The 14,724-nt window shown below is 46.1% G+C and overlaps 1 protein-coding gene across 4 annotated transcripts in view; it reads right to left on the reverse strand.

The window, feature by feature from the left end:
* Positions 1-1,276: 1,276 nt before the first annotated feature.
* Positions 1,277-14,724, reverse strand: part of XPO6 (exportin 6) — a 107,025-nt gene continuing 93,577 nt past the window's right edge. The window contains exons 14-20 of one of the 4 annotated variants that reach the window (XM_036826090.1): positions 13,494-13,638; positions 11,695-11,841; positions 10,603-10,792; positions 4,866-5,021; positions 3,782-3,896; positions 3,435-3,606; positions 1,277-1,705 (exon numbers count right to left, since the gene is read on the reverse strand). In XM_036826090.1, coding sequence (XP_036681985.1) covers positions 1,523-1,705; positions 3,435-3,606; positions 3,782-3,896; positions 4,866-5,021; positions 10,603-10,792; positions 11,695-11,841; positions 13,494-13,638 — 1,108 coding nt within the window. In that variant the 3' untranslated portion in view covers positions 1,277-1,522. The remainder of the gene's footprint in view (positions 1,706-3,434; positions 3,607-3,781; positions 3,897-4,865; positions 5,022-10,602; positions 10,793-11,694; positions 11,842-13,493; positions 13,639-14,724) is intronic. The other 3 variants (XM_036826088.1, XM_036826089.1, XM_036826087.1) reach the window with 3 other exon arrangements.

Raw genomic sequence — 14,724 nt, forward strand, 5'->3', positions numbered from 1 at the left:
GAGGGAGGTAGGCGGGGAGGAGAGAGGGCAGAGTGGAAGAGGGAGGTAGGCGGGGAGGAGGAGAGGGCAGAGTGGAAGAGGGAGGTAGGCGGGGGAGGAGAGAGGGCAGAGTGGAAGAGGGAGGTAGGCGGGGAGGAGAGAGGGCAGAGTGGAAGAGGGAGGTAGGCGGGGGGGAGAGAGGGCAGAGTGGAAGAGGGAGGTAGGCGGGGAGGAGAGAGGGCAGAGTGGAAGAGGGAGGTAGGCGGGGGGGAGAGAGGGCAGAGTGGAAGAGGGAGGTAGGCGGGGGGAGGAGAGAGGGCAGAGTGGAAGAGGGAGGTAGGCGGGGAGGAGAGAGGGCAGAGTGGAAGAGGGAGGTAGGCGGGGAGGAGAGAGGGCAGAGTGGAAGAGGGAGGTAGGCGGGGGGGGAGAGAGGGCAGAGTGGAAGAGGGAGGTAGGCGGGGAGGAGAGAGGGCAGAGTGGAAGAGGGAGGTAGGCGGGGAGGAGAGAGGGCAGAGTGGAAGAGGGAGGTAGGCGGGGAGGAGAGAGGGCAGAGTGGAAGAGGGAGGTAGGCGGGAGGAGAGAGGGCAGAGTGGAAGAGGGAGGTAGGCGGGGAGGAGAGAGGGCACTTGAATACTCCGAATCCAGGCCCGTGATGGGGTGTCAGAGACGGAAGTGCATGAAAATAACCGCAAAGACCAGGGGTGCGACATCCGCTCTTCCACACAGGGAGAGCGCGTGAGCGTGTGTGTGTGCGCGCACGCTGGGAGGAAGCTGAATGGAAGAACGGTAGAATCCTGCTGGTTTCCCCGTGACGAAAAGCTAGCACTGAAAAACCAAAAAATAAAAATAACTCTCTACTTCAGCCGAGGCTTAGAATAAAAAAGTTGTACGACTGAGTGCAGAACAAGGAGTGCGCCTGGAAGCGGTCCCTGAGCAGCCGGCCACGCCGGCACGGGGAGGCCGCCCGTCTCCCACAGTGGTGTGTGCTCAGCCCCCAGAGCTCATTCTCTAGGGTTTAACAGTCGCACTTGATCAGAAAGGGAGACAATCACAGGGCAGTGTTTCTCCCAACATGGTACAAGCCAGAATTCTCTCTCAAAAATGCAGATCAACTAACACAGTGCTGCAGGTAAGGAGGGCCCCAGGTGGTCCTGACGTGGGCAGCCTCCTCACACGTGGGGCAACTCTGCTATAAGGCAGAGGGAACTGAGACGCATCCAGCATCCTGGGTGCCAGGAACGCTGTGTACACTCTCATTTAACCCCACAACAAACCCACGAAATAGGCACTATTATCCCTACTTCACAGATGGAGAGACTGAGGCTCCAAGACGTTAACTAATTTCATAGGTACTAAGAGGTAGAGCTGAGCTTCAGACCCAAGACCACGAGGCTTCAAAGTGCCACTGCGTGGCGCCTGCTGCAGTGGCCACATTAGAGGCAGTGGGACCATATGCCACAGAAGCAAAGCAAGGGACAGTCGGCCAGTGGACCCAGGCGGTGTCCAGAATGATGCGTGTCTGTTCCTGGATCACAAGGCAGCCTCACCAGCTCTGCCCCATTACCTGCATGATGGCACTGAACTGAGGCTCATTCTCCATCTGCTCCTCAGCAATCCCCCTCTGGACACTGGCCAGGACGGTGGACCTGAAGAAGTACCTCCAGTTGTGATGCAGCGTCCGGAAAAGGAGCTCAAACAGCTCAGCCTTCACATCAGGGGAGGGGTGCTGCGGAGACACACACAGACCCTCAGACCTTCAGGGAGCCACTCACAGCCTGGGCCCAGAGCAGCAAAGAGGCCTGAGAGATGCCTCCTAACAGCCAGCAGCGGGTTGGCTTTCCACCCTCACTCTCGTCCTGTCAAGCCCCCTGTGGGCCAGCAGTTCAAACGAGGAGTTCTTTGGCAGAGACATGGTCACAGTTGAGACACACAATGCCTGGGTCGGTGCCAAGGGGCCCTTTTTCTTTTTCTTTTTTTTTTTAAAGAAATTCACGTTCTTTTATTTATTTATTTATGACTGTGTTGAGTCTTCGTTTCTGTACGAGGGCTTTCTCTAGTTGCGGCAAGTGGGGACCACTCTTCATCGCGGTGCGCGGGCCTCTCACCATCGCGGCCTCTCTTGTTGCGGAGCACAGGCTCCAGATGCGCAGGCTCAGTAATTGTGGCTCACGGGCCCAGTTGCTCCGTGGCATGTGGGATCTTCCCAGACCAGGGCTCGAACCCATGTCCCCTGCATTGGCAGGCAGATTCCCAACCACTGCGCCACCAGGGAAGCCCCCGGGGCCCTTTTTCTGATGGAAGCACTCAGCTTTTTAAGCTAAGAAAAAAAGGCTACTAAATGGAAAACAATTAGGAATATGGATTTCCTGCTGAGCAAGCAGCTGATCTGATCTGTCACATCTTCTTGGTGGTGCTGTTCCTTTGTCAGTATAAAAAAAAAGCTGTCCCAGCTAACCTGTTGGTCTTATGCAACCTCTGAGGATAAAGACAAATAAGAAGGCTTAAAAGAGGTTCTGCCCTCTATAGAAAAGGAGTTTAAAGAGCACTTAGAAACCACCGACAGCAGCGTTAGAGGGCCTCCGGGTGGAAGCAGCACCCCGGGGGAGGCACAGTGTGGCGCTAACTGCCCTCCCAGCCTGTCTCCTTTCTCAGGCAAGAGGAGGGGGTGAGGGAGGCAGGCTCAGCAATAATTTTCACATTTATCCAAAAATCTCCAAGTCACTGAAGAGCACGACAGGTCACATTATTCCACAGGTCTCGGCAGAATTAAAAATTATAAGGCCCAGATCTATTTAATTCAGCTTTGATTAAAGTTAAATTAAGACCAGGGGGCACCAACTTCCATGGCAGGAATCCTCAGAGGGCGCAGGTGTGTTTAATGATGCAAAGCAACTGGACTTACTTAAGCCTTAGTTTGGGCAGTTAGGAAGGTTAGCCCTTATTTACGTAACTATTACAGAAAACTTAAGTTAAATATATATTTATTCTGAATTTTGTCATGCTGAGTGGCTGTTTTCTAAGAAGGACAAAGAGCTTTCTAATGATGAAAGCTTTGAATGGTTCTAAGAACTTGTTTTGTATCCTCGAGATCATGAAAGTTCTTAAATGGAAAGTGTTATGAAGTGTTATTACTACAACATTTGTTATGTTTGCTGGAGAAAACCATATATTCACCTAAAGTTCTAAATTATTTGCCATGGGACACTGATCTTACTTACCAACCAACCTTGTGACAACCTGTTATGCTTACACTAGATTAGTTCTAATTAACTCAACCAATATAAAAAAACCATACCAAGCTAATGGCATTCTTTCTCAGAAAAAAAATTATTTTATAAGAAAAATAAAATAACTAACAAATTAGCTTTAAAACACAACCCATTTTCCTCAATATTTCATTCCCTCCCCCATCTCAGGCAGGAGGCAGCACAGGGGACCACCCCAGCCCCTCATACCTCGGCGATGATGGGATACACCTGCTCCATGCACAGGGAGATGATACTGGGGAGGAAGGGCTTGAACACCTGGCCAGGCTCCTGGACCACCACCTGCAGGATCTTCAGGAACTTCTCAACCACCCGGCAGCCAGTACTGCCTTCGTGGAGGATGCTCTCGGCCAACTGTTCTCTGCAGACAGAGAAAGCACACAGTAGCCAAGAAAACGTTTCTCTGGGGAGCAGCATGAAAACCAACACTTGGGGCAAGTGAAGGAAAGGAGCAAAAAGTCCCACACTTTGTAGCCAGGTTGCACCACTGCTCATGTGGAGTCTGAAAACCCTGGACACAGCGGGTCTGTGGTTACCTGGTAAACATATTGAGGAAAGTCTGTATGATCTGCTCAGTGAAAGGCACGCCCATCTGTACTCTAAGGCCTCGAAACAGAGTGAGGAAGAAACTCAGCATCTCATCAGTCACATCTAAATAAAGGGACAAAGCAAATGATCAGAGGCACGTACACAGGGATAAACAGAAGCCCTTGGCTTGATGCACTTCCTTCTGCAATCTGCACTATCCTTTCTCTCTAAGGCTTCCTGCTGGAAGAAATTTCCCCAACACCATCACAGCCAATGACGGAAAGTGGGAAATGATTAAGGATGTGCTGAGAAAACCGCTCTGGCACAGAGAACTCTGCCTGATGGCTCACGATAGGAAAAGAAGGTCATCTCGAAGCCGCCCTCACTGCCCAGCACCCAGCGCCACGCAGAATTCTCACTGCAGGTGGGTTATTCTGTACTCGCTGATGCAACTACTGAACTGGGTCAGCCCCTGAGGGCTTCAGCCACTTCTCTATGACTGATAATCTGCAGTTGGGTCCAGGGTCAAGTGGCTGAAAGTGGACAGTGAGGGTGTACTCAGATTGCATGGCCCTGGGCTATTAAATAGATTAACTGCAGAAAATACTGGTTACATTTAGCGTGGCTCCACTTCCAGATCTAAACAATCATATTGTACAGTACGCTCGGGCTTGAACCACACACACTCAGGGGCAATCTGAGTGACTGAGAAGCCCTGGATATTTCTCTCATAAGACTGACAAGACCACTGTAAGTGGTCATGAAAGCCAGGCGAGTACATCCAGAGACCCAGAGAGAGCCTCTCTGAGTGACAGTGACAGTGTGCAGAGGTGAAGCATCTCAGCAAAATCCACCTTGCCATGTAAGTAAATAAGTGGAACTATCAGAAAAGTTCTCTGTCCCGCTGCAATGCCCCTCTTACTCCCATCCATTCATGTTCCCAAGTGACTCAGCGACACACGACATAACCGCCCTCCGCCTTCACCATCTAGGCCAACCCCACCGACTGACTTGGCCTGCCCTGCAGAGCTAAGCAGTTACTCTGGTCCTTGTCAGCACCACCCAGCAGTGAGGCCTGCGGCCAGCTCCTACCTGACTGATGGATAAAAGCTGGAAAGAGGGCCAGGGAGACCTGAACGGATTCCTGCAGGGACTGGTAGCAGATCTGTCGGGACTTGGTGGATTCCCCGGAGATATTCTCCACGATATCTTCTAAGACACTAAGTGTCTGGTGGATAATCACCTTGGCTGCAAACCAAGATTAAGTTGCCTGTTATGACTTGTCTGAGGATAAACAGGGTAAGAGGGAACACAGGGAAGGGGAAGAAACCTGCAAAGTTATTCAGAGGACAATCACACAGAAGTCTCTCTTGAGTGAGTTATCAATCTCTCTCTGTATCTCTCTTTCTACATCCTTTTCTTCCTTTTTTTGTTCCCTTTTTACTGTCAGGACTCCAGTTGCCTGCCAGCCAGCCTGCTCAGTTTTTTGCCTCTATTCTGCCTCTATGCACCTGAAACATGTCCACAGAGAAGATGAAATGTCCCTCAGATTAGGTGTCTTGGACTTAATCAAGACTGTAAGATGGTGAATAGACCAGTGAGAATGTTAAGTGTCACAAGGTAATCATCACAGGCAAGAATGGACACATGCAGATCAAACACCCTCCTTCAACTCCAGACATGGCTCCAGCCCGGTAATCCACACAAGCACCTGCCATGCACATCTACTGCTGCTGTGTTAAGGAATCAACTGCCTGATCAACCCTTGGTCTATTGGGCCTGAGGGCCTAAAAAAATATATACAATTATTGTTATTATGTTGCATTATAGTATATTGTAATATATATTGTATTATATGTTACTGACAATAAATACTTCTAACAATCCCCTGATGTAAGAGCTCACTGATGACTCCATACAGCACACAGGGGAAACAGAGGCAGTGGCTAGCAAACAGGCAGGATCTCAGAGGACAGAGCAAGGGCCTGGGTCAGAGGGGCCTGGATGTGAATTGCACGTGGTCAACACAGCTACACATGGGGGCAGGATCCTCATCGGTACACCAGGGTTGGCCAATAGCCCCCACCTTTGCAGGGTTGCTGTGAGGATTAGAGACAAGGTTCAGAATGATTCTCGCAAAGCACCTGACATATCAGGAGATCCAGCACAGGGAAGTTGTCACCACTCCCCAGCACCTGTGGGGTTTCTCTTCCCACCGGCTGCCTCAAGAAGCCCCACAGGGCTCAGCCTGAGCTTGACAGACTCGACCCTGGCGGAGCTCCAGAGGAGGCACCGGAGCTGGGCTGAGAGCCAGCCTCCACCTGCTAGGGCTCTCCGGGTGGCCCTGACCCCGAGCCCACCAGACTCTGTGGGGGCTGCAGCAGCTTCCAGGGAAGGGGACAGCAGAAAGAATCCAGGCTTTAGAGGTGCATGGGACCAGATCTGACTCCTGACTCTGCTTATTCTGAACCTCGGTTTCCTCATCTGAAAACGTGGAGAGATGACACCACCTTACTCATAGGACTGGGCATGAAAGAAGACAATGGCTCGCAACAGGCCTGGTCCACTCAAGGCTGGTCACAGGGATGCTAGAAACTGAGCTCCTGAAGAAGCCATTCACTCACAACACTACCAGCACACGGATGCTCACTGAGCCAGAAAACTGCACCTGGCAGACGCTTCCCCAAGAACACACAAGGCACAGGGAAGGCAAACAGAGTCAAGAGACCAAAATCTGACCTCTGATGTGAGTGTATTTAAACAAGAACCAAGATTTATTCACAAAAATGTGCAAGTGGAAAACAAAAAGCACAATTAAATATGCAATAATAGGAAAATGGATTAAATATGCAAAAATTGGAAATATGTTAATTGGTACTTCCACAGGATAGGATGTTATAAAACCATTAAAAACACTGCTTTCAAGAAGAAAGGCTAATTAATAATAATAAAAAAAAAAGGGGGGGGGGCTTCCCTGGTGGCGCAGTGGATAAGAATCCACCTGCCAATGCAGGGGACACGGGTTTGATCCCTGGTCCGGGAAGATCCCACATGCCGCGGAGCAACTAAGCCTGTGTGCCACAACTACTGAGCCTGCGCACTACAGCCCGCGAGCCACAACTACTGAGCCCGTGTGCCACAACTACGGAAGCCCACGCACCTAGAGCCCGTGCTCTGCAACAAGAGAAGCCACTGCAATGAGAAGCCTGCGCAACACAATGAAGAGTAGCCCCCGCTCACCACAACTAGAGAAAGCCTGTGCTCAGCAACCAAGACCCAACACAGCCAAAAATAAATAAACAAACAAACAAATAAATAAATTTTTTTTAAAAAAAAGAAGAAGAAGAAGAAGAAAGGGGCAATGTGGTGAAGAGCAACGGATCTGGAGCCAGTCAGACCTAAATCACACTCCTGACGCCACCACTTTCCCTGTGATCCAGAGCAATGTACACCTGGCAGGCCTGGGGTGGGGGGTAGGGGGTACGGGATACCTTTATTGTGGAGAGATTGGCAGACACTCCCTGAAGCTGGTGATCACACTGAGCATCGCCAATAATGGGATAAACAGAAGCGATGCAGTGGAAGTACACGTCACCACCTGGGTGGTGTTCCTGCCAAAAACTGCTGGAAACAACCAGACAGAATAAGATTATGGGACTTTCTACAAGAAAACAGGTCTGGACGCTTTAAAAATGTCAATGTCATGACAAACAAAAACTAGGAATATTTTTCTTTATTAAGAAACTAAAGAGATGTGACAATCAAATGTACCTCATGATCCTTGAAGGTATCCTTTTTTAAAAAGCAAAAAAGGACAGTTTGATAAGAACTAGGGAAAATTTAAATGTGGTCTATATATTAAACAACATTATTGTAACAATGTTCCACAGCTTGGTTGGCTGTGTTAATGGTGTTCTGGTAATGTAAGAGAATATCTTGTTCTCAAAGATAAAGGTTAAGTACTCAGGGATAAAGTGTTGATGTCACCAACTTCCTTTAAATGGCTCAGTTAAAAAGAAAAGGTGTGTGTGAGGTTGGGGAGAACACAAATGTGGCAAAATATTAACAACTGGTGAATCCTGGTGAAAGATATCAGTTTCTCATTTACTTAATCTTTTTAAAAAATTTTTTTTATTGAAATATAGTTGATTTACAATGTTGTTTTAGTTGGAATGAGGGTTTAATTCTGTTTTACTACCATGTATTTTCTTGGCTGCTTTGGGTCTTCGTTGCTGCACGTGGGCTTTTTCTCTAGTTGCGGCAAGCGGGAGCTACTCTTTGTTACAATGCGTGAGCTTCTCATTGTGGTGGCTTCTCTTGTTGCGGAGCACGGGCTCTAGGTGCACAGGCTTCAATAGTTGCAGCACGCAAGCTCAGTAGTTGTGGCTCGCGGGGTCTAGAGCACAGGCTCAGCAGTTGTGGCGCACGGGCTTAGTTGCTCTGCAGCATGTGGCATCTTCCCGGACCAGGGATCGAACCCGTGTCCCCTGCATTGGCAGGTGGATTCTTAACCACTGTGCCACCAAGAAAGTCCCTCGTTTACTTAATCTTTTAACTGTTCTGTAGGTTTGGAAATTTTTCAAAGTATAAAGTTGGGATAGGAAAAACTTTCCAGCCTTCATTTCACCACTTGTAGAATGAGGATAACAAGACATAGCTCAAAGGGCTATAGGGGAAAGCTAGATGAAATAACGTATATAAAGTTCCCAGCCCAGTGCCTGGGACAGAGTACACACTCAACAAACGTTAACTATGTTTTTCATTATGTTTACTGTGGAAATCATTATGCTATTCAGCAAATATTTCCTCATATAGTGGCAATCACACTTCCCACTTCCTCTGAAGTTAAGCCCTGGCCCTATAACCATTCACTCTGGCCAATGAAATGGGAGTGGAAATGACAAGCATCACTTCTAGGCAAGAGCTTTAAGAATCACTGCACAATTCGCCATGTTCCTTTCCCAACGTAAGCACAGACAGCACAGACTACACAGACTACACAGACTACAACCGAGCCATCATCAGCCTGGGTCCCCGAGTGACTAGAATAAGAAAAACCTCCCCAAACCCCTGATGCAAGCTGGACACATAGTAAGAGCAAGAAAATAGATGTTCTCCCTGCATTAAGCCCCTAAGCTTTGGGGGCTGTTTGGTACCACATAGCATAACCTAGCTTATGCTACCTGATATAAGTACATGCAAGATAAAGTGAGAAAAGACCATTAAGCTTTATAAAACATGATTCCACAATAGCTGTATGGAACCCCTAGGCAGGTTACTCGATCTTCACATACCTTAGTTTCCTCATGGATAAAATCAGGATAATTAACAGTACCTAACTCATAAAGCTGATACTAGAATTAGATGAATTACTGAATGTAAAACACTTAGAACGAGATTCAGACAAATACCAGATTTTGAAGGTTGATGTTGGCACAGCCAGAGATTTGATGAGGATGTAAGATCGCCGAGGCAAGAGCCTGGCACACAGGATGCCCTCATTAAGCCAGCCATTCTTATGCAGCTATATAACTATAAAATACTCTTACAAATAGAAAAGGGAAGACAATGAGGAATTAAACCTTAGCTAGACCAGGAGTCAGGACAGGTCTGCAGGGGGAGCTATCATGCCCCACCATGTATTACTGTCAATTACTTCAAATAGGAAGGTGTTGCCTACTTATCCTGCAGGAAGAAGAAAATTATTCTCCCACCTGAAGACAGTCCAGCCAATCACAGACTGCAGCAGCCTAACCAGTGAGAAGTCTTTATACTTTGGACTCCCAGGTTCCTCCAATGGACTCTGGTTATTACAGCCCCTAGCAACTCCCCCTTTTACCCTATAAAAGCAAGTTCCCCTTCCTAGTTCTTTGGATTTGCCTATGGTCTGCCATAGTCCTCATATCCTGAGAACTCCAATTCCTCTGGCTATTCCCGAATAAACTCACTTTTGCTGGTAAAATAATTGGCTATTACGGTATATTATTATTAAGGTTGATAACAATAAGATGGTTAAAAAGGTTACTTTCTAAAATACTAAAAATAGTGAGATTTAAGAGTTTCTTTTTCCATCTGTATACCATTCTAGTATTTTTGTACAATTAGCATATGTTAATATTCCTAATTATAAAAGTAATGCTTTTTTTAAAGAATGTTGAGTACATATGACTAACATTTCACAAAGCATTTTTGTTGCTATCAGCAACGTTCTATTATTTTCTTTCTGTGAAAATAGACTGTATTTTCAAAATATTTCTTTAATATTTGTTATTTCAGGAAGATTTTTCAGAGAAAGCTGATGCCTTCTACTTGAACTATTGAGTTCTCTTGATTCTTTTTTTTCCTCCTCCTTTAATATAAACAATCAAACTTGAAGATACCAAGCTCTTTCAAAGCCTCTTAAATATATTTGGAGAAAGGTTAGAAACGGTTTCAAAAGATAGTTTCATGCTTCCCAGTGTGTAGAAGTGAACTGCTTTGATTGCTTATACAAGTATCTGAAATGGATCAAGAATCACTGTAGGATGTTTACCCACGGAAGGCATCATCAAATAATGCCTTTAAATGGATGTTTTCCTTATTTTGGACATTTTAAATAAGAGACGGGGGCAACCTGCATTCAGGAAATAGGTTCATCTGATGTGTTCACTGAATTCCACAGGCGAACAGGATTCTACCCCCGAGTACGACTCTGCTCCTTAGCAGCTGCGTGACTGTGGACAGATGAATTCACCCATGAGCCCCAGATGCAAATCCCATCTGCCACAAAGGAAGAATGATGCCTGCCCTACCTATCTCCCCAGGCTGCCCCTGCCTAGGGGCCACTTACTGTCATCCAGGGGCATCTTCCTCTGCGGGGCGACAGCATTGGGCTTCAGGTTGTGATAATCCCGGGAGAGCGCAGAGATGAGGCTGGCATGGTTGATGGAGCGCACAGGCCACTGCTGCTCATTCTCTGGGAGGTTTGGCCATGGAAGCAGCAGGATATTAGAGAGGGCTCGGCACACCAACACCTGAGCCTGGAAGAGACCCCAAGGCATCCATCAGAAGTTTACGAGCAACGTGGGCAGCAGAGGGGCTGTGCCTGACACAACCTTCAGTACCTACCGCACACAGTGAGCTCAGGCCTCAGGCTCCTTTCTTAAAACCTGGGCCTGGGACTTTGGTCCAACTCAGATAATCCAGGGAGAAAAGAAAAACTGAGGCAAAAACACCAAATCTGGGTCTAGCACATCTCAGGGCCAGCCTCCACAATCACTCTTAGTGCTGGCACTTCCCCTCTAATTCAGTACTTGAAGCATCACAGAGGGAGAAATCACAGACACTGAATCCAACCTGTCCCTCAGCTGCCGGCTTCTGACACCCTCCGAGAAGCTACTCACAACAGTGCTGGTACGAGTCTCTTACAGTCAATGTGCCCTTGGCGTCAAGTCAGAAGCAATACATTCACATCCCAGGTGCTTTTAAGTAACTGCTTGGACTCCCCATGACCCCACCCCTGTTTTGTTGTTTTTAAACTTCTAGCCTGAGCCTCCCGGAGGATTTTAGGAGAATATACTTGTCTGGAGTGTCTCAACCCTAAGAAAACAAACATTTAACAACAAAAGCAGACTGTTTTAAACCAGAAAGAATGCAAAGAGGACTCTCCCAACACCAGCCAAATTGCCAGCTCTCAAAGCAGCACAATCTCCACGCCTCTTGGGAGGAACATTTTATGTGTGAATCAGCACACTGACTGTGTTAGGAAGGTCATGACAGAGAGCACTGAGGCTGCATCGGTGCCATGCATATAAGAAATCCATCTATGTTAGCACAGCCTGTAAGCTCTAAGTGCAAAAAGAAAGGCTAGACTCTTCTCCTCAGCTTCCCTGAGCCTGAGCCACACGGCTCTGGGGACCCCAGGGTAGCCCTGAGGCCTCACCTTATCAACCAGCCGCTGGGCAGAGGCATCGGTGATTCTGTTGAATACTTTCTGTACTGCGGGGATGCTGATCAGAAAGACGGGTCGCACAGTGGTGGCCAGTGAGACCAGTAAATGGCATGCAGATAGCAGCAATTTGTCTTGGACCTGGCGAGGGAAGAGGACATGATATGTCAGCTCACGACATCTCCTGTGAGACTGGTATTAGAAGAACTTGGTGAGGCAGCCACGAGCTAAATATGGCTCTTGGATGCCAAATTATACCACCTAGGCTCTGGCTCAAAGAACTTTTCCTATAATGATGCCCAGCAACAAGGCATCCTCTTCCTTGCCACATCCATAGCTCCTGCCCTCAAGCCAGGACCACCCCCCCGTGCCCCCCCCCCCAGTTCCTCCCATTCTCAGTCACCGGCATCTTTGAGCTCAGTCACTTCTCAGCTCAAGAATCTACAGTGGCTCCCGTCAGCTCTTAAATCACATGGCAAACTCCTTGGCATATCATTCAAACAGCTGGGGATTGTTCATCTTGCTCTTCTTGCTCCAATCAAGCCAAGATCTCCCCCCGCCGCTTTCTGCACTCCATCAATTGCACCAGGCTCGCCTACTTCCTTCACCTCAACATGCCAATCAAAACCTTGGTTCACGTACCATTCTATCCCTTTCAAATTAGCAAAAGAGAAGACTCTTTGAAAACAGGACCTAATGCTAGTAAGACTGTGGTGAAAACAACACACCAAAGAGTCAGTGGCACGTAGAATAATTTAGGGAAAAAAATTACATAATTTCCTAGAATCACAAAATATCCCTAACTTTTAACCCTATAATCCCACTTGTTCTAAGAAAATTACCTAAAAGGACAAAGCTACATTCATGAGTACACACATTTCAGAGTTATTCATTACAGAGTGACTTTTTATCAAGCAGAGGCAACGTAAAATACCAGCAATGGGTAGGTAAGTTTTGAAACAACCCCTCACAGGATATCATAACTCATTTACAATTACAAACATAACAAAAATTTACAGAAAACAATACCGTGTTCTGTTAATAGTGGTACAGGATGCCATGTATGATTAAAACTACCGCCCCCCACCCAAAAAAAAGAAAGAAAAGAAAAAAAGTATATGCTTTAGAAATATAAATTGGTGGTCTTCTTGGAGGACGACTTAGAATCTATCAAATTTTACATGGATATAACCTTCGACCCAGCAATTACACTTCCAGGAGTCTACCCTACAAGGATGTACACACAAGGATCTAATTTCCATCAACAGAAAAATCATTATACGCCCCCACTACAGAATAGCGTTGGTCAATTTGAAAAACTGAACTTGCTCGACATGTGTAAAGGTCTCCGAGGCATAATGTTAAGCAAAAGAAGATATCTGAAGATATCTCTCCAACTATCTACAAACTTTTACTTATGCAGTATGTGAAAACAGGAAAAAGTCTGAAGGATATACAACAAACTGTTGACAGTGCTTCCCTTGGAAAGGAAAATGTTTTGAAGGTAGGGATTAAAGAGTACCATAATTTTTTAGTCTGTATATTGGAACAGTATTTTACTTTTTGACAATGAGCATGTATTCATGTGGGACTTAGAGAATTGAAAAAATAGTTATATTTGAATTTGTATGGACTACAACTAAAAAGGAACATGAAATACACATAGTTCTATCACAGCGGTTAAGAACTGGGTCCAATGCTTTGTGGTATTTTAATGTTATAAGAAACGGGTATATGAACAGAAGGACAGATGTGGAGTTAGAGAAAAGGTGCAGCCTTTGCTGTTTCAAGACCTTGGTGCTGATCAGGGGTGTGACTGCATCCATGGTGGTGGAAATGAGCGTAACAAACTGCTGCGTATTCTGCCGATGAGCCTCGCTGCAGTACTGTGCGAGCCAGTGAGAGTAAGCCTGCAGAGCAGCCAGGGACTGAGCGTGCCTGCGAAAGGAGAGAAGACGCGATTTTAAAGGTTATGCTCAAAATATATTATCACTAAACTTGTTTCCACAGGAGGGAAGAATTCCATCCACCACATTTACTATTCTAGGACACGCGTGAAAGTGTGGAAACCATTTACTTGCTCACGCAGTAACTAAAAGTTAAAACCCATCGTCTAAATATTGCCACCATTGCCTGGAACACAGAAGGCAGTTAGTAAATGTCTATCAGATCTCATTCAATCTTTCTGTGACACACGTGAGCTCAGCCGAGATAATGGTAAATAATAAAAACAGAATCAAAGAACTTAAGTGATAATGTGTTGACTTGGGAACTAGTAAGAATTTTATATCCATAGCTACAAATCAGGATGTAGAAAACTACCAGGAATTATAGTTTTATAAATAAGCTTTGATATGAGTCTCTCAAGTTTAAGCTTCCATCATACCATACATGGTATCTGGCTAGAGGCTTGAAGTAGCAAAGACTATGTTTGGTTTCTGCCAATTTTGTACTGCACCATACACACAACAAAATATACATCATAAAAGCTCAAAATTCATCAAAGATAATAAATAATCAATCTTTTTAAAAGTGAGGCAGTTGTCTCAGAGCTTACAAAACACCAGACCTTCTAATAAACCTAAATGGGTTATTTCTCCCTTTTCTGAAAAAATTAGTAAGCAATCTTGGGGTGATACTTTGAGACTCTAAATAAATATACCATTCCCCAACGAACACCCATTGAGGAACCCTGCCTAAATCATTCTTACACTGGTGGTTGCAAACTAGTGGTTTTTCTACTTCTATCTTTCTTTTTCTGTTCATTAGCTGTACTCTTCTGTAAAAAACAGCTTTCCCTCCCTGATCTTTTTCTTTCTTTTAAATTATATGGATGCCTTATATTCAATATGTTATAACTCATTATTTCTTGATGATCACACTGTCAAGTCTGACCAGGAAAAACCCTTTCAAGCTAGTCCCTATATCCTTTTCGTATGTTCCCAACCTTCCTTACTGACTCAACAAGATTCTCCAGGGTCAACCTGCCCCAGACTTGGAGCATTTCTCCAAGGAACTCTGGTC

This window comes from Balaenoptera musculus, chromosome 15 (assembly GCF_009873245.2).
Source record: "Balaenoptera musculus isolate JJ_BM4_2016_0621 chromosome 15, mBalMus1.pri.v3, whole genome shotgun sequence".
NCBI lineage: Eukaryota > Metazoa > Chordata > Mammalia > Artiodactyla > Balaenopteridae > Balaenoptera > Balaenoptera musculus.